This window comes from Diuraphis noxia, unplaced genomic scaffold, assembly GCF_037042655.1.
Source record: "Diuraphis noxia isolate RWA-SAM2 unplaced genomic scaffold, SU_Dnox_SAM2 contig0004, whole genome shotgun sequence".
Taxonomy (NCBI): domain Eukaryota; kingdom Metazoa; phylum Arthropoda; class Insecta; order Hemiptera; family Aphididae; genus Diuraphis; species Diuraphis noxia.
This window is the reverse complement of record NW_028301714.1, coordinates 12,841,099-12,862,344: the sequence shown is the minus strand read 5'-3', so window position 1 is coordinate 12,862,344 and position 21,246 is coordinate 12,841,099. Positions and strand designations below refer to the sequence as shown.

General features: G+C 24.4%; 1 protein-coding gene across 1 annotated transcript in view; it reads right to left on the bottom strand.

Annotated features, from left to right (window-relative positions):
- The window catches only part of LOC107173572 (dopamine receptor D4-like), a 163,703-nt gene that overhangs the window by 99,989 nt on the left and 42,468 nt on the right, over positions 1 to 21,246 (bottom strand). Inside the window, exon 6 of the mRNA XM_089227397.1 lies at positions 19,512 to 19,704. Within this exon, the coding sequence (XP_089083523.1) occupies positions 19,512 to 19,704 (193 nt within the window). The remainder of the gene's footprint in view (positions 1 to 19,511; positions 19,705 to 21,246) is intronic.

Genomic DNA, 21,246 nt, shown 5'->3' with positions numbered 1-21,246 from the left:
TTTAATTTAATTTTTATTTACAAATATTAAATTACGTATGCAATTTGATAGGGAAACAAAGTTAAAATTACATATGTAGTTCAGTAATGAATTAAATATGAAATAATGGTTCATAAATTCAAGGATAATATAATTGAGTTACAAATTCAAATATTTATTCACAATATCCTTACAACACAATTAAATAAGCACATAAATACAGACGTACAGTTATTAAATGATAAAATATTGTATCATTTTTAAGACACAAATAAGTTTTACAATTTAATTAAATCATGTCATTGAAGCTTAAATTATAATATTTAAAAAAGGAAGTTTAATTATAATAATAACTGAATATATCAAAGAAAATAATAATTTAAATTTCATTTAACTTTATAAGCTCTTTCTATTATACCATAGAACTGTTGTTGCCGAAATAGTGAATGAACTCACTGAATCTTATAAGTATTATGTAGCTACTCTTCACGATTTATTTTCCCACTACTTTGTTCATTTAAAACTATAAATAACTACCAAGAAAATGAATTTCACTTTCGAATTTTATTTTGTATAATATTTTTAGTTAATGGTTTATATAATAATTAACTGTTGTCTGTTATGGCTTACGATTCGTTTCAAAACTTTAAACAAACAATTTTGTTTCCCAAGTCTAAGATTATTTGGTAAAAATAAAAGTGTTCTAGAATTAAAAAATCTGATATATTTATTTTTGAGTTATTAATATTAATAATATTATATCTGTAATAGCAACTAAGTTGTATTAAAATTATATGAATATTCATAGTAACATCCCGAATTTTTTACTGTATATTTTCAGTATAAGTGTCTTTTGGCATAATTAAGATTACTTTTTAAGTTGTAATTTATTGTACAATATACAATTCTAAAAATTAAAAAATCAAAGGAGTACAACAATGTTATAAAAAAATGTAGTGTAAGGTAAATAGGGGTTGTTTTTTTAATTAATTCATTTAATTTAAAAACAAATTTAAGTATGTGATTAAGTTTTTTTTCTATTTTGTCCATACCTTGTAGATTATATTAAGTAGATTTATAAGGGGGTTATTATATGTGTTTAAAACAGTTTATTCACTGAATAAAAAAAGTCTTATAAACCTAGTGTACTTACCTAAATTTATTTTAATTTTGATCCATTCAAAATAAAATATAACAGTAGCATTCATTAAAAAATGAACGTATTTATAAATATATCCAAGGTTTTGATTACAAAGGGTTTAAGAAAATCAAAGAAAATAATCCTCAAATTAATTATAATACCATACAAAATGACAAGTTTTATTCCAAAATATTAAAAAAGTTATCTAAAGATATTACTGAAGTCAAATAAAAGTTATACTATACATTTTTATCTGATAATCTTTAAAAACGACAAAACTGTAAAAAAAAATTATTTAAGTCAAAAAAATAAGAATATCTACATAATCCTTAAATATAATAGTTCACTCGTTCACTGTTGAAACATACTATACCTACGTACAATTTTTAAATGTCATAACTATCAAATTTTAACGATATTCCTATAAACTAACACTTATAAAATTTGGATTTTTTTTTTCATACTTCACGTACAAAAACTACGCTGCAGTCGCAGATAAAAGCAAATACTATTGTAAAAAGTAATTATATAAAAATAATGTACGTGTTATTCGTTATAAATATTAAAGGCATAATATAAATAGGTACCTAAAATAAAAGTTGAAAGAAAAAAATTGTTGTTGACGAAATAATTAATTTACCATGGTACATATTGAAAAAATGATACATGATCATCGATGATACATCGGCCATTAGATGTATAAAAGCGTATACATATTTATTGTCTAGGTATATAAAATTAACAGATCCTCCTCATATGAGATAAAACTATTACGGACATTATACGGAAATCAATGCAGAGTTATGAGGAATGGATAGATAATACAACTATATTAATATGATGTATTAAACTATTATTCTATTAAATATTTATCTAAGCAGAGAAATTCAGAGGGTTGTCTAAAAACAGACTGTCTCCGTTGAGAATAAACGTCATAGTGATTTGTGTGTTTAATAATTTATCATTGAATCCAAATTTAATGCATTCATTACACTATTACAGTGACCTACTCAATGTCGAGTTACACTCGACTATAACTATTACTGCACAGCAGAGCAGTTTTAGTGTTATACGTATTTACTTTCTACTTTTAAATTTAAGCAGAGTGAAGAATGTATTGATTTAACAATGATGTGTGTTGTATTTTTTATGTGTCTCAAGACACTTTTTATTATACAAAAAATGCTTTGATTTCGACTTCAGCATCTGTTCTGGAAGGAAAATAAATCTACGAATAGTTGGAGGACCAAAAAGTAAGAAATGTCTACTGTCTAGTGATATTATTATTATTATTATTTTTTTTTATTAAGAATAAGCCCTCGGCGACATCGGCCATTGGGAACAATGAAATTACATTATTTACATCTATAATTTACAGAATTCTATTATTATTAATGATAAGAAAAACGAAATAATAATTTTGTGAAAACGGAAATTTATACCTTACACAATTCCAATATTCATCGAGATTAATTTTTTTATTTTGTTGTTATTCATAAACGAATAATTTATTGTAGATACTTATTTAATCAAAATATTTATATTATAGTATTTCCTATTTATTATAAATTTATTGTTCCAGAAGCTAAAAAAAAATTATACGATATTAAGTTCTCTAAAATCGAAGTACCTATAAAAAAATAAAAAATACTACAACAAATAATATACATGATTATTAGGCAAAGAAGTTTAGTTTAATAAAATCCTCAAAGACCTACTCATTTTAAGTTCTTTTGAGTATACACCCATAATAATAAATTGTTTATGCTTTGTTTTTTCAATTTACGAGTATTTATTAACAAACGTATTGAATCATTCATTAAAGAATAACGTCTTTAAATACGTTTAAGAATTTAATTCAATGATAAACAACTATAAATAAACGATATTTTTACAGTATATTCTTTACACTTACTATTAAGTCTATCTTGTGTAGTAAAATACATTAATTAACTACTAGAATGGGTGAAACTTACATTTATAATAAATTATAAATCATAGAATTTATGAAATAATTCTAGGCAATACTCATTTTATTATAACCATCAAGGACATACCTACCTAAAATTAGTAGGTATAATATACATTTATAACTAATGGGTGAATGAATACTGTAGAATTTGTAATAACAATTAAAAAATAATGGTAATTAACTCATCGAACTTTTTATAACGCTTTAGTACAGAACGAATATAATACATAATAATATGTTCCTAGATAAATTTTGAATATTGATGCGCCATATACATATTATATATCACTATCGCTTAACCCTTGTGTTAAATTGTTATCTGTATAACTATTATTATTACGTGTTCATGTCGTATGAGCTCACGGATTTTGTGCAGTTGTTGTCGGACCAGCAATCGGTTTTGACACTCAAGAAAAATATACAATCCACTTAGTGAAAAAATATAGTTTTTATTTTGTTGGACAAAATTATTCAACAAAGATCAAACAAACAGTTTTATGACACGCTTAGGTTTTGATTCGTGCAAAACTTTTTCGTAATAAACAACGATTGGTATATACACCGACATCATATTATTTACAGCAGCACGTTCTGTTGACCATTGTCCATTACATGGTCTATTTTGTCTGGATAGCGTCCTCTCAACTTATAATACTTTGCATTCAATTAATGTACATTGACTATTATGTATTTCATGAATACACATAAATCAGGCAAATATCTACATTTAGTTTTGCCCTGAGCTTCAAATTACAGACATATGCACGCATTAAATAAGCATTTTGAATGCCGGAAGTAATAAGAAAAGTTCAAAACACAACTTCAAACACGATACATAACATATATTATTTCTTTTGTAAGAAATAAATCGTCACTGGAATAAATTTTATAATTTCCAAAAATCATTCACCCATACCCGCGGTTATTTTAACACGAACAAATTAAAACAAAATAGATACATAGATGGTAAATCTGTAGAATATTTATTAAGTTTGTAGAACTTGATTATTATCATAACTCTTGTAATAATTTTCAAATTAGTAAACAATTTCAATGATTAAAGTAATTAAATACTTTAAAAAACTATTACTTATCATATTATTATTCATTTTGATACCTAAATATAAAAATGTATAAAATAAATATAGCCAATATACATAATTACTCAAAAATAATTAATTTAGTGTAATGTTAATAAAAGTGTAGGTATACATTACAATGTTAAACTAATATTATTCTAGTGTAGAACTTCCCATGTAGCATATTAAGCTATGTTTATTTAATAATTACTAAATTAATTTTATAAGAGAATTACGAAAGGTATAGTGCATAATATTGATATTTACAATTTACAATCCACATGCCCTTAACTATATGAATTAAAAAATATCTTTTAGTTTTTTGGAACACAAAATAATAAATATACGTGGGTGGTAAGTATATAATAGGTGATTGATAATTTGTTTTGTTTGTTTTGAAAACATTATAATACATTCCTAATAATTTTCATATCTTTATTTTATCAAATAAAGTAAGTAACAACAGTTCAAAATAAAATTTTTCAACAAAATGCTCGATTTTACAGATTTTATTTTAAAAAAATTTTAATATTCTATTTAATTGTTGCATTAACAATGATATTATTTAAATCAATATTTAATAAGTAAATATATATTCATTAAATACAGTTTATATTGTTTTATTTACTTAGTAAGCGTTTAATACATTTAGATAGTAGAGATAAATAATAATAATTATGTCAATATTAAAACTTGTTGCGTTGTCACTAATATAAATGATATTAAACAGCGTTGTTAAAAGTGAATAAATTAGGTATACTACCGTGTAATCCATTTTTCCGGAATTATTTATATAGGTACCTACATAACTATGATATCATTATCTTGTGAAAAAAATAAATTTATAACCGACAGGCGTTATGATTAGGTGTTACTATGGTATATTAATAAATCACGTACTGTGGTTTTTTCAATATTTTTATTGAATTGATTTTTATAAAATGTAAATTTAAAATAAATAATAATAACGTATCATTCTATTGTATATAAAACAACTTAATAAACGTGTAAGGCCTGTTGAAATAATAATATTGTTTACATTAAAATATAATAGTATAATATGTGATATAGTTTTTATAAAAATAATATTATGCATTATTAGAACAACACGAATTTATTATTCATACGATATTTTTAAGCATTAGAAGCGATAGTAAAAAAATATATATGAGACTGCAGTGTTTTTAAGAGTTTATAATAATAATATCTGCTATTATACTAGCATTCAGTTAATTCGAAATATGTATAATAGAACAGAGACAAATACACAAAATCTTATGAGAATATTGAATCATTTAGTGGTATAATAAGAGTGCATCGGGAACTAACATTGAACGTTTGATCCAATACACGTAATATTATATAACTGCGTGAATGAAATCTCTGAGGATCAACAAGGAGATGTACACGATTGGTTGAAGACAATGAGTTATTATAGTAGGTGAAAATTGTGGGTGAGTCAACAGACTGAAATGTTAAATAACACAGCACAAAGCGACACGGTATTATAGGATGGAATGATGGATATAACATCACAAATTGTCCACTGGAATACCTAACATTTGTTCGATAGGATATATAATAATATATTATGTGACAAATAGATTCAGTGGTTATCCATTACAAAATATCAAAAATAAAATTGACATAAATTTGCCTCAATATGTTTGTTATTCAACGAAACAAATTTAAAAAAATATACATATGAAAACTCTACGAGACGGTTAATTAAAGAGTATATTTCTCAATAAGAATAAAATATGAGGTACTAATGTTTAAATTAGTTGAATATTTATGACAAAAAAAAAAAAAATAGTTGGAGATTACTAAGCGTGTATAAAATAATCAAAGGAGACAAACAACTACACAGAGGTAGCAATTTTATGAAGAAGATAATTTTATAAAATGTGACTATGTTTCAATTAGTATTTCAATTAACAAGCCATGGACGAATTATAAACAACCCGATGAAATTATAATAAAATATTATTTATCAATGAAAACAAATATGATAGTTAACGATTTTCCACTAATAAAAATATTGCTTTTTAATGATGATATAACGAGCTGATTGATTCATGTGTTCACTAAACCAATATGTTATAAAACTATAAAACTATAAAAACAATACACTTTTTTATAGATTCCTAAATCAATAATATACCTGCTATAGCCTATTATATATTTTATTTCAATAAAAAAATAAAATAAAACAATTCACAGTATTACTTAAATGACTAGTATTACATATCAAGTGAAATTTCTATAGACGTATATAATTTATTACTAGTTTGTATTTTTGTTATTCTTGTACCACGTTTATCCATTTGATCGTTCCTTATAAAAATACTATACCGAAATATGAGAGTTTATTTAAGAATAATAACCATATAAAATGCTTATAACTAGGAACTTGGAGATAATATGTTGTTAAAGTACCTAAGGTTATTGAACATGTATACACGAATACGATCGAATGGGGAGATGTTAGGAAATAAAGCTTATCGAAATGAAAGATATTGGATTCAACCGAAATTATCATTGTATAAACTTTTAACTCAAATTTTTATAGTATATCCGTTCGTCGGGATAAGAAGACGCAGTATTTATTTTTTATATTTTAGTGGCTTAAAATGTATATTCATAAAGTATTATACCTGCACGGTTGCACGTGTTGAATATATTATCTTTGTGTTTATTTTATAATTAATTGTTAAATATCATGTAGTACTAAGCCTAGTATAATAATAATATAATGACCCAATAATATCATTTAAAATTTAGTGTAAAACAAAAAAAAATGTTTAAAAATTTTAATTTTTGTCTTTTGAAGTGTATTTTAAATTATTTCAAAATCAAATCAATAATAGTATTGTAAAATAATTGTGTTTATTTTTTCAGCAAACATAACTGTATGTCAATGTATATAACTGTAAATCACGTATATCAATACGGTTACACTAATATCTATAATCTATTTCTATTAAATCTTTGTATAATTTAAAAATAATTGTTATTGTTAAATATACTTAAAACTTAATTGAAAAATCAACATGTTCTTTGGAGTAATAATCATAATATAAAATTTCACATAAAACAAATAAGCATAAAAGGCTATTAAATACTTAAAATAATATAAGCAAATAAAAAATTTCTTTCATTTTACTTCAAATCAGCAAAAATAAATAATAAGTCTTGCAAAAATGTAATTTAAATTATTAAAAATCTACAAGAAACAGTAACCAACAGAATCAAAAAATCGTTAAGCAAAAATAAATCTATAAAAATCATTTAATGCAATAAATAAAAATGAAATATTCACAACAATTTTCTTTAACCTTCAAGTTCCATCTACATCAAAAAATATTATGAAGAAAGAAAACTATGCGTAAAAATATGATTGTTATTCATTTTCAATTTATGATAAATTATTTATTGATTGTTTTCAAGTGTTTGTCTTTAATATATCACTGAACTCGTCAACATTTCTGGATTTAGAATATCTTTAATTATTCCAGTACAGTGAATCAAATACCAATCAAAAATTTTCCAATACACTCACAATGGTCAAAGTGCTTCAAAATAAGTAGAGGGGTACCATACTTACATTTGTATACTTCTAATAAATATTTTATTTTTATTTTTGGGGTATTATCTTTTAACAATTTTCTCATATAGTTACATATAAATATTTACTTTTATGTATACTTTAAGGTTTAAATATTAACTTACATATAAATTATAACTTATATATGCTGACAATACTACAGCGAGCATAAAGAGAATTGAAAAATAAATTTTCCTTTTTTTCCCTTTTTTTCTTGATCTTTTGTATATATTGTTTATGTGATATTTTTTTGTAACTTTATTTAATAATATATTAATATGTGTCATCATATCATATGGTACCTACTACAAGCGTCATCTGGTCAAATTTAGACAAGAAAATAATAATTGTTTCTCATCAAAGAAAATTATAACATTCATAATAATTAACATCATTATTTTGTTATTGTAAAACTCAAGAAATCAAAATTCATAACTGTTGAAAAAATTAGTGGAGAGATATTACATCCCTCTCATATCTTGTCACTTCAACCACTACGCACACACACACACACAATATTATTACAATATTATTATAATATTAATAAGTCATATCATATATTTTAGACTAAAATCTTTTTCAAAAACAAAGTTATAATTTAAATAAATGATTATATACAATTTTTAATTAAATAAGTGAAAACACTATACCTACTAGTGTACTAATATAGGTGGAATACTGTAATAAAAAAAAACACAGAGTGGACGTCTTATAAGTCTATATAAATTGTAGTTTGAAACAAAGAACCTATATTAAGCGAAGTTTATTACTTTACTTATATACCTTTATACTGCCATCTACTGTTTATATTATTGATAAGCGTATCAGTGTACACGCATTTTAGTTTCCTGTGTTGCAAGTCATCAGGTTAGCTAATGGATTATTATTGATTCAGACATTATTATGTTTTGTTATTAACATTATAGAAGTTCATTATTTATCTGCGTACCTTTTTTAATGTCTTTAAAATTTCTATAGGTACAGTTGATTTCTAAATAATTTTTAGTTAGAAAATTAGAAAAATATTATAGAATAATTAAATAGGTAGTTGTGTTTAACAATATACATGTCAAATGCATATTTTTATACAGTTTGTAGAAATAATAATCCATTTTTATCGTAAACAGTAGGATAACGATCAAAGAAATCAATTATTTGGAAATAGAACATTCATACCCACGTCTAATTTTGAGTTTTCTACAATATTGGTTTAATAAAAATTTAAACAATGGGTATACTAACTAGTAACTATACTCTATATATTTATAAATACACAAATAATGTGTATTTTATACACAAATACTAAAATTCTTTAAAAATATGCAAAATTACTTTAAAATATTGGCTGAATTCGTCAGTTGGTGAAATAATTATAATAATTAGGGCGCGGATTTAAAAGTTCTAAAAATGTATTTATTAAAAATCAGTTAAATACACTTTAAAAAAATTAAATAACTCTAAATTTAAAGAAATTCAGGAAATTACTTATTTACAGTGATTTTAATGATTCAGATTGACATCAACTTGGGGGTGTTTCATTCTGAACATACAACATAGATAATATATATATATAGTATAAATAAGATTATGTCTAATTCTACATGCAACTATTTTATTCAAGCTGTTAAAATATATTGTGAGCATTGCATTAAAATTAAAGATTAACCTAATAAATAAATGAAATAAATTACAAATCTTAATTTATAGTAAAAATTCGAAGGATGTATAAATATGCACTAAAAATAATAAAAATCAGTTAAACTTTTAAAATAAAAAGCAAAACATTCTATGAAACAAATGTTACGTGCTTTCTGCATCAAGAAACAAAATAATAATAATAATAATACAATTAATATAAGAGAGGCTTAGTTATTAATCAATTTTTAATTTAAATGGCTATTTTATCATATTTCAGATATCATGATTATTGATTATATTAGTAGACTCTTTACATAATATGAAAAGTTTTTTTTATTTATCTATAAAAAAAACATTGGCAGCAACTGCTAGTTACAATTTGATTAGATTTTTGTGTTGATTGCGATTTACGATTTTAAATTAACCTAGGTTAAAATAATATTTAATACTGTTGATTGTGCTCAACGAATTGCTGAGCATAACATTATAATATATTTTGTGTCCTCCTCAGTTATTACATTATAGATTTTAGATTAGTTATTGTGTCAGCTATAAAAATGGAGTCTTTATTTGAAATATTTTGTGCATTATTTATTTATTTGCAAATATTATTAAAACGTCAACTTTTTTATCGGTCTTGATAACATCCATATTTTTTTAAAGCCTTGTGGTGATCCTCGTTTTATTCGAATATACAGTTCAGACGTATTTTCTATGTTTGGGGTGATATGTGTTGTTTTATAAAAGAGTTGAATTCTATATTTATTATACTTGTGAGCTCGACCACGATTTGGGGGTTAATGTCGTGCGCTATTAAAATTAATTTACATTAAGAGTACATTGCGTAAAGTTCAAACCATACGATATGACCAGAAGGGTCATATTTTGTGACCTCTGCGAGGCACGTATGTCACATCATGGACAAGAAAGACCCTTTCGCATGCCTTACATGCACCACAACCATTACAGTCAAGCACAATATATACTCCCCGAATGCTAGGGTGCAGTGCTACTAGTACCTACCTACGATGAAATATGCATCAAATAGAAATGACCGGAAACTCTGTATGAGGACTCGAGCCTACTTCTGAGACATCCGGATAACTAAAAAATGTATCAACGAAGCTGAAGTCTCTCACATAACTTAATAATATAATGTAAGTACCTAAGTACTTAATCAATGTAGAAATATAAATAGATAAACGTAATTTAATGCACCTACTTAAATAAAATATAACTGTAATGTAAATAATGCAATCGCCACTCGGAAGCTAATATAACCATACAATTTATAAGCTTTAAAATATATAGATGTATTTCGCAATGTAACATTAGGCCAAAATAATAACCAGTAAAAATATTATGAGGCAGAAATAAAAGCTTTTTTCTTGTTAAGCGATCTTAAGAATTATTTCCATGTTTAACGATACAATAATAATATGTTAAACATAAAGCAAAAAAGCACAAAAGAAAAATAATTACAAATTATTAAAAAACGCACATTGTAAAGTTTGTAGGAAATTTTCTTTTGTCCCATTTCATGAATAATTGCATATTAAATACAGACACAAATATCAATTATTTTTTAGTAATTTTTAAAAAAACAAAAATAAAGGAAACATAATATTTTATTCAAAATAATTTTGAATTATAATAATAATCGTCAAATATTTTAAAACAAACTGAAAAATAAATATAAATCATTTAAATATTTAAAAAGATGTACTGAATAAAATTTAAATAAACATTATTAAAGTAATATACGAACGTTTTGAACCTATAGTCTTTTTTCTTGATATAAAAAATGATCTGCTTAATATTTTGTAGTCATCTGCATTAAATGAATCAATTGAAATTTATTTATGCTAATGAAATATAATTAAAAGGTCTTTGTTTATGTCTCTTGAGACTTCCGTAATCTAATCACAGTGAATTGATTATTTTTAATCCATTTCTCGATAAAATATTTTTAAAAAAATAAAATAAAACCAGCCTGTTAAAAAAAAATTGATTTATTATATTATGCTCTTATTTAAAAAATAATTAAATCTAAAATGAAAATATTATTATTATTTTCAAAGTTTTAAAGCATAATAGTATGTGGGTAATGGCGTACAATTTATAATTTCAAAAAACAAAAACTATGACAATAATAATTAAAATATAATGCACATGGTACATTAAAAATTAAAATTAAGCCATTGTTTGTGAATTTATTCTATTTTTGTATTATAGAATTCTAAGCATACATGAAAGGAACTATCAAGTTGTAATTAATTACAATGAAATCTTATTATTTCCGTTATTAGGTAAATAAATTAACGATTTTTATACTAGTGTGCAGATTGTACTTTGATAATTTAATTAGTAATTTTTTTTAAATTGTCGCGATTGTTTCTGAAAAAATCTTAAAACAAATAATATTAATGAAGTAAAATGTAAGCAAACTCTGATTAAAAAAAAAAAAAAAAACTATAGTTTTTACAAACTTATGTCACTTATAATCGTTTATAGAACGTTACCACTACAACGTTTTAATTAAAAATAATAAAACACACCCCCCTGCGACATCAATTATTCGTAATAAACTAATATAACTATAATGATATATTTAGTATTGAATTCAATTTAAACGCCTTCGTATGTTTTGTCGTATTGGTTCATATGTTCTTAATATTTGTATACCAATAACCTTAGGGAATTTCAAAATTGTAGAGGTTCAGTAAATCCAACCTTGAAATTCATAAACCATTGGATTACACCAATGTTTATATTGTTAATGAAAAATGTAGGTACTCTAGATTTGTTTTCCAATAGTTTTACTACCATGTATTATTACGATACGTATTGTGATCAAAATGCTACCAATTCTATGTCAACTAATATAGAAATCATATTATATTACACTTACAATTGTTCGTCGAGTAGTTTACGATGAACTCACTTATATATAACCACATAACATGATATTTTTTTGCCAAAATCGTTTTTCCACTTCATTTTATCCGACGAAATTAACGTACCGATATTCGATCGACCTCAACGTATAATTAATAATCATGTATGTAATTATGACTAATCATGTCACTAACCACCAATGACCGATCATCAAACATCCATAATCCGATTCTGAGCTGAGTGATTAATGTATTGGTTTTACAATGATGCATTTTGTGTTTCAACGGTTTTCAAAAGCGTAGGGAAAAACGAAAAATAATAAGAAAAAAATTTGAATTTTTACGAAAAATCGGTTTTCAACAAAATCTATTTTTGTTTGAAAAATTAATACAATATTCCTGATATATTAGTACAGTAGCAGTTGAAAAATTTAAAAATATTTTGGCATGGTTTTTTTTATAAGTATTTAAACTTCAAAAGTAGACAACATTTATTAAATTAAAAATTTTCAAATTATTTTGTAATAACAATTTATATAATGTTCATCTTTTATAGATAAGGATTGAAAATCAAAACAAGTTTACACTAAATAGGTAATTTTGTAACCCAAAAAATTAAATTTGAACAAAATTAGATATTTCAACTAAGCGAATAACGATTCAAATTATATTTTGTTGCAATTTAAAAATATTATTCTGGATACTTAAAACTTTTAGAGTAGGTATATTCATAGGTTAAGAATCGCAAGAGGACTAAGAGGGCTAGCCCTCTACCCCCAATTATTCCATTAGACCCCACTACAAATAAATATACTATATTTTAGTTGTGTGAGATCGAAGAACCCCTACTCACATTATGTTTAAAATTTCCCCCCCCCCCATAAAATTTTAATGGTTTTGAGCCTATAATGGGTATATTATTGTATTTTATGCACACGGTGATATTTTCAAATTCAATTTTCTCGACAAATTTGAATTTAACCTATTATACCATAGTCTACCATGCATTACATAGTAAAATAAATTACTTTTATCACAATAATATCATAAGATTTATCAACATAGGCAATATTATAGACTAAACGTTTTCACTCAGAATCGTTTTTCGTATACAATGATTTCATATAAAATTACGACATATATATATATTTTTATACACAATTATTATTGCCTTAAATAACCTTATAAATATTCCCTGTTGATGATTTAATAAATTATTCAATATTAAATCAGAAAAAAAAGTTTTGTTCGATTGATGACAATAGTAACTATATTTTGTAATCGTATATAGATTTAATTAAAACGTAATCTTTTTTTTAATCATTATTATTATAATAAAATGTTCCTGACATACATGGTCATCAAACCGTATAATATAATATAATACAGTACACATAACCATAAGCGCAGTGTTTATTATTATATTATTTGACTTTGATTATATTTTTATAAAACTAAAACTTTTAAATCTAAACCAAATATTATTCTAGACTCTAAAAATAATTATATAGTAGCTTATGGCATGAAAAAATTGAGTAGATACGAGCCGTTCAAACTATCTACTAGTATATTTTTAAAAGATATTATCTATAGTTAATATAATAATTGTAATAAAATTTCAATTGTGTGGAAATATTTATTTTTTCGTGCTTTTATTGAATGCATTTTTACATGGATAATAATTGTTCAATCCATAGTTGATTTTTTCAATTAATTTTAAATACTTATATGCAGTCTCTTGGACTTCTAAAGCAAATAACTCTTAAATCTGTATTAAATCAAAGTTTTATTTTTACATCGAATACTGTATAAATAGAAGTGAATAATTCTTTTATCAAACCTTATAATATTATACCTTATAAGTACCCATTTTTCTTTTTTAAGCAATTTTTAAAACTGTTGAATTATTTTTTTGTAATTTATTATTGAAGCAATCAAATTAGGATAACATGCGTTTTCATAGTATATTAATAATTCTTGAAACTAAATCACACAACTCAATTGTTTTGAATATAATACCTTTTTTAATATTAAAAATATATAAGATTTTTTTCTTATTTTTACTAACAAATTATTTGACATATTTCAATTTTCTTGGAACTCTTCATACTAGTTTATTTTTATTTAAAACAAACTTTAGAATTATATGACTATTCACAAATTTATATTTCAGTTTTAAAATGTATCTAATAATCTTAAACGTCAAAACTTTATAACACTATAAGAATAAATAATATAATAATGTTTACGCTCAAAAGATCTATTTTACCTATATGAAAGTATCTTTTTATTGTCAACAACATTTTTTGTGACTAAACCTTTACACAATATTAAATATTTTACTTTAAACCTATTTATATATATAATTTATAAAATTTATAGAATTATAAAAAGTTTTTACTTTGAGATGGTTTGGAGTTGAAATACATACAATTGAAAAATTTCATACATTTGAAGATTTTGAACTGATAAATACAAAACATAGTATAAATTTAAGTATATTGTTGTTTATTTGTATGTCTTGAGGCAAATATTAAGACATTTAAAAAAATAAATATTTTATGCATGATAATAGGTAAAACAAAATATGTCCAAAATATATTATAAATGTCCGAAGTATACAAACAAATAACAATAGTTTCTACAATATAAGCAAACTATAAAACTATATTAACTTATTAAATTCTGGAATGCAAAGTCCTCGTAATTAGTAACTATCACCTAAATTATCGAACCTTTAAAATCCAAAAGTTCAATTAATAATTGTTGGTTGTTCTTACGTACTTTTAAACGTTTTAATTAAAATACAAAAAATTCTTTTTTCTTTCTAGATTATTTTGAATGTTTGTATTATATTTATACGTAATTGTGTTTAATAACATTAAGATATAAGGAACATAAAAATTAAATAAAACTTTTTTAACCTCTGTGAGAAAGACGTATTCTATATAATGGGTTATACACTCATTACTCTTCACTCGCCCCAAGTGACAGGTTAGACTATTCTTTTAAAACCACTGATTCTTTCCAAATACTGGCTGCTCCTCTTTTGTTGGTAATTTAATTTCTTTAAAAAAAAAATCATATAACAAAATATTTAAATCGATCATTATTACAATTCATCCTGCTGAGTGCTGAATAATTTCTAAAACTAAATGTTACACTCGTACGAGTCGTACGCGCCATAATTTAAGTCCAATATTTACTTTAAATCGTAATTTAAAAAACGCATAGTAGGTAATATAGTATATAACGTACATAACCTCTTGATATTCAAATACATTTCATGATAGACATTTCTTCTATTTCATAAAATTAAACATAATTTTTTACTCATCGGGTTATTACACAATATGGATAACTTTTCACGAAACTGTCTCGGAAATTGTGACATATACACAGAAAAAAAGTTTTAAAATATTACCTCTATTACTAAGAACAATATTATTATTATTATTTTAATATTAAAATTTAATACTCGTTTAAAAATAAAAAAATTATTTTAAAAACTTGTTTTCTTTTTTTATTATGAGCGACATAGTTTTGATAGGTCGTAAGTCATAATAGACAGTTACACACTATTTATTACTGTATACAAATTAATAAAAATAATTAATCGAATTTTTATTTTATTTTTATGTTTCAATTAAAAACTTTGTTTTAATTTAACTACAGTCAATAGTCATACACAATTTGTAAATATTAAAATTTTACAATAATAGCGTATGTACAAGATGTTATTGGTACAGATTTGAGTGTTTGACTCGATACAGAGCAGAATCGTCCGAATAAATAAAGTCATTGAGAGGTGACTCTTTTTAAAAATATTTATATTATATAAACCCAATGTATACATTATAATATATATACTATATACATAACAATATTATATATTATATACGTATATGGTCAAGTACTGATGTTAATAGTACCTATTGTAGTACGATTAATCTACATTGCGAAATTTAATCATCGCTTAACATTTGCATAATATAATAAATCAATGCTCAGTGAGCTAATAATATATTAGGTACAAGGTACCATCAATAGAACTTTTTGGTTTTTGTGGTTTTTCGCGTTATGTGTTACTTGGAACAAAAAATCAAGGTTTAAAGCAAATGATAAAAAAGTAATAAAGAAATAGTCATTTAAAATCATTCATTAAGAAAAAAGATGTTAAAATTTGAAGTTATAGTATCACCTTTTGATTTTGAGCCCATGATTTGTAATATATTATATAGGTAAATGCAACTCAAATATTTAAACTTTAATCCATGCATGGATTATATTTAAAATAATTTATATAAATCTTTAATATTTAATTTTAATACAATATATTTATAAACGTAATAACCAAACTAAATAAACATTACTGGAGTTATTAAGAGCAAAAGGCTGAAATCAACTTGATACATGTGGAGGTCCGAAGACCTCATTTAGTTGGTCATAAGTTAGAAACCAAACGCAAAAGGCGGCGGAGACAACGATGGAAACACTGCAAGATCGCCTAAGATACTTACATTGAGTTTGGGAATGAACAATAGAGAAGGACTGTTTCAATATAAGGATGAGTAAAAGTAATCAGATGTTGAAGTTATGGACCTAAACAGTACATAAAAGACAATAAAGAAGAAGAAGAAGAAATAACCTTAAAAGCTGTAGCGTATATATATGTATAAAAAAAATATTTAAAGCTAACAATATTTGTTTACACATTAGATTTTATTTTTTTATTATTATAAAGTGTTACTGACATACAGGATCATCAAACTTATTGATGATATTATAGAAAATATAACATATATAATTGGTAAGCGTAAATTAATTACGATATTTACAACAAATTATAGTAATTTATATCGATAAATAAATAATGATACAAGAAAGACAAATATTAGATAAATTATATTTTTAAAAAACTTCATAATTGATTATTTAATATAACATATTGTATGTATTCATATTATACATTTCACCATTTGTTCAAGTTTTTCACGAAATATTTAGAAAGAATCTATTACAAGATAAAATAAAAAACATTTAGGGCATCGAAGGAAATAAACTAGCTGACAAGCAGACCAATATCGCCGCCACAAATTCCAAAATTAAGACTATACCAGGACAATCCTACAACGACCTTAAAAGGCACGTAAATGATATTACCAAAAATAAATGGCTCAACACACGGAAACTACAAATCACCAAACTCAACACAATAAAAAGAAGTAACAACAGATAGATAAATAATTCATTAAAGAGGAAAGAAGAATCGCTACTAAACCGATTGAGAATTGGGCATATGCGACTTGCGCACTAGCTGTTACCTGATGACAAAGAAAGAACCCCACCTATGCGAAGTCTGTGGTGTCCAACTAACTATAAAAGATAAGACACATAATAACTGAATATTTCAAACACGAAAAACATCGACAAATCATCGGGCTAGGTATAGTAGTATGTACGTTGCACTGGGACCCAACACCGAGGAGAATCAGAAGATGATGCAATTTTTAAAAGCAACAGGTCTCAATAATTTAATTTAAAAATATTTGAACTATCACTGTATACACAATTTAACCTCTTTTTTATCTTTGATTTTGTACTCAATTTATTAAAACTGTAAATACCCACCTACTTAAATTATAACTAATGGCCATACCTGTCGAATTTTTCTGTATCAATAAAAAAAACATTTAGGTACGTATACTTTATAAACTGTAAATATCTTTAATCTAACATAAATTTATCCGTAGGAAGATAGGTACTTATAAACTAAAATATATTTCAATGATATTCAAGGTGACAAATATTTATATTCAAAGAGTTTTAAATTATTTGTACATTTTTGTAATGGCATGGTGAACTGAAAATTTGTCGAGAGACAAGTTTCAAATACTCCAAGTATTAATGCATGATAACATATTTAACATACAACTTCTTATATTTCAAAGTTTCAGATCATTATTAACTACCTATTGAGTAGATATATCGTATTATATTTACTATGGGACCCACGGGCTAACACCCACTTCTCTATTTAAGAAAAATCTCAGAGGCAATTGCTTCTGAAATAAATTACCGTTCACCACTCCACTGTATCTGTGTATTTAGGTCGTGTATAATATTATTACATTATAGTTAAAGTAAATAGAATTTAAAATGTATAACACATTTTACGAGATTTTATATAGTATAAATATATATATATATAATTGTATTGTATTATATCTACATTACATATTAGAGAAAACAATAATACATATTATATATATAATATGTACATATTTTATGGTAATATAAATGGAAGAAATATTTTAAAATCAATGTAAAAAAAATTTGAATGACAAAATAAATTATAAAACATTGTATTTGACAACGTATTTATGTCATCTTTATATAATAACATTTATAAATATATTAGTATGTCTACGACGAAATTTTTTCTCCTAATGAATAAAATATATTATAATATATAGGTATAGGGGTGAATGCAGGTACCATAATACCTATATTATTATCTTTAGTTTACGCAAGTGGTCGGGTCGGAGAAATATTGTCACCGACAACGCCACCGTTATTGGATTTACTAAATTAGTCCGCTGCTATTGGCGGCACGCGTTTTCCATAGAATATAGTTGTTGTTGCCGCCAGCATACATTACATCCGAGGCTTTACTACCGCATTTGAACACTTGTATACCACGTACAAGTAACATCATTAACGTTTTTAAGCTCCACGAGTAGAGAATTATGTCGACGAAACTATATTAAATATTACGAATTATTATGTGACAATGTTTTGCGGACGTGCATATCTACGCATAATAATATATATTATATAGATTAAAATTTATATACATATTGCTAAATGAAAACTGCAATAATATTGTATGCACACCGAGAACGATGGAATTTCTTTCAAACAATATGAATATGATTTTAAACATGAAACAATTTTTTTTAACACATAAAATATTAAAATGTTTCGTTTTCAATTATTTTTGATACTAGACATAATATCATATTTGATGGATATTTAGTAAGTATATATTTTCAATATTTATTTCACACATATTATATTCACAGCGGCTGTGTTTATTTTACATGGAATTATAAATAATCCTAAAGATCGGATCATTATATATTATAATACAAAAACCTAAAAATGACTACTTTACAAAATATAACCTTGATCTTACCTGTGAGCCGCCACGTACATTTTGAAGTACACTAAAATAAGAGCAGCACATGGAGCTATAAATGCGACGAGTAATAACACCAGACCATGTGTTTTTTCCATCATCGCCACGGGAAACTTTTCATATACTAGCAAGTCCTTGAATAACATCGGTGACGCCAACGCAGCTGATATGCTCCAAACCGTACCTATGACTGAACATCAAGTGTCAATTAACAAAAAAAACATTTGGTTAAGAATTATAAGAAAGTATGTATTTATGTATTATCATATTTATTGACTATTATTGTACTAAATTCCAATGATAATTTAAACAAATGGATCAATTTTATGAAGGATATAATATTATGTCAGCATTAAAAATCTATGAATCAAAATTATGGAAAGGATACGTATATAGTTATGTATGTTATGTATATAAACGATTGAAGTTAAACCGCATCAAACACATTATCCACGATCGTCCAGATAGGTGGTTTAGTAGTTTTTGGTAACTATACGAATATTAAGCAAGGCCGGTTTCAAAGAGGAGGGAGTGGTCTCCAAGTCTTAAAATTTGACATTTCTTAGGGTCTCGTGATTAAAATTCCAATTTTAAAGCAACAAAATTTCGTTTGATTTAAAATGTTGAATAATGCATATTAAATACGTTATTAACTAATAGTTATCTCGCCATCATCAACAACCATAGTGATATGATCAAAAAATTTTCAAATGCAAATGCAAGAAAAATTTTATTCATTATTATATTATAATTTTTTTTTTTTTTTTTAAGTAGGTGTGATGTATATTAAAATAATAATTAATCTATTTAATCTATTTAATCCATTTTTTTCATTTTTTTTCAAAAAGTCATCGTTGAAAATTTAGATTCTTGGATCTCACAATGCAAGCTTAATTTAAAGTAGTAAAAGCAAATATCAAGTCTAAAATAACAAAAATAAGAAACATCTGATGTGTTCTACAACAATTTTTTTTTTTTAATTTAATACATTTCAATAATGAAATATTAGTAAATTAATGAAAACCATAATAGTAAATGTTTTTATTCTTAAGAATCATCATCCACGTAGGATCAGTGGTGCATCCAAAGAGGGCTAAGGGTTTTTATCCATACCTCCTTTGTCCTTACTTTGGACAATTTTTATTATAGTAAAATTTATCATGATTTTAGCCAAATATAGATTGGTGTAAAAAATTTAATTTTAAATGTAGCCCCTTTCTTTCCCCAATCACAGATTTATAAATCCCTTATGTATAGATAATGACTATGTTTACTGTAAAAATGATCACACGACTTATGTGATTAAATAAATTGCATGACTGCAGAAATGTAATGTAATACCTCATATTACAATATGGAAAACCATAACATATGAAATATTATTATCTGTATACTTTAAAAAGTAATAATTTAATAAAAACTACAAAAATATAACAAACTTCAACATTTTAGTGAATATAAAAACATAAAAATTATTAATTCATGGTTAAATTTGAATAAGTATCTACCGAAGGTTTAATCCATTGTTACCAATTCAACATTTTTGTATATATTGTCGATTTAAAATAAGATGAATTAATTTTTTTTAACCATATTGAATTAATAATACATCAATTTTTGACTGGAAATATATTTTTAATATATATTTAATTTATACGGTCTTAATTTTATAGTTACATTATTCATCAGGACCAAGTTTACACAAATAAATCTGATGATGGTAATGCAACTT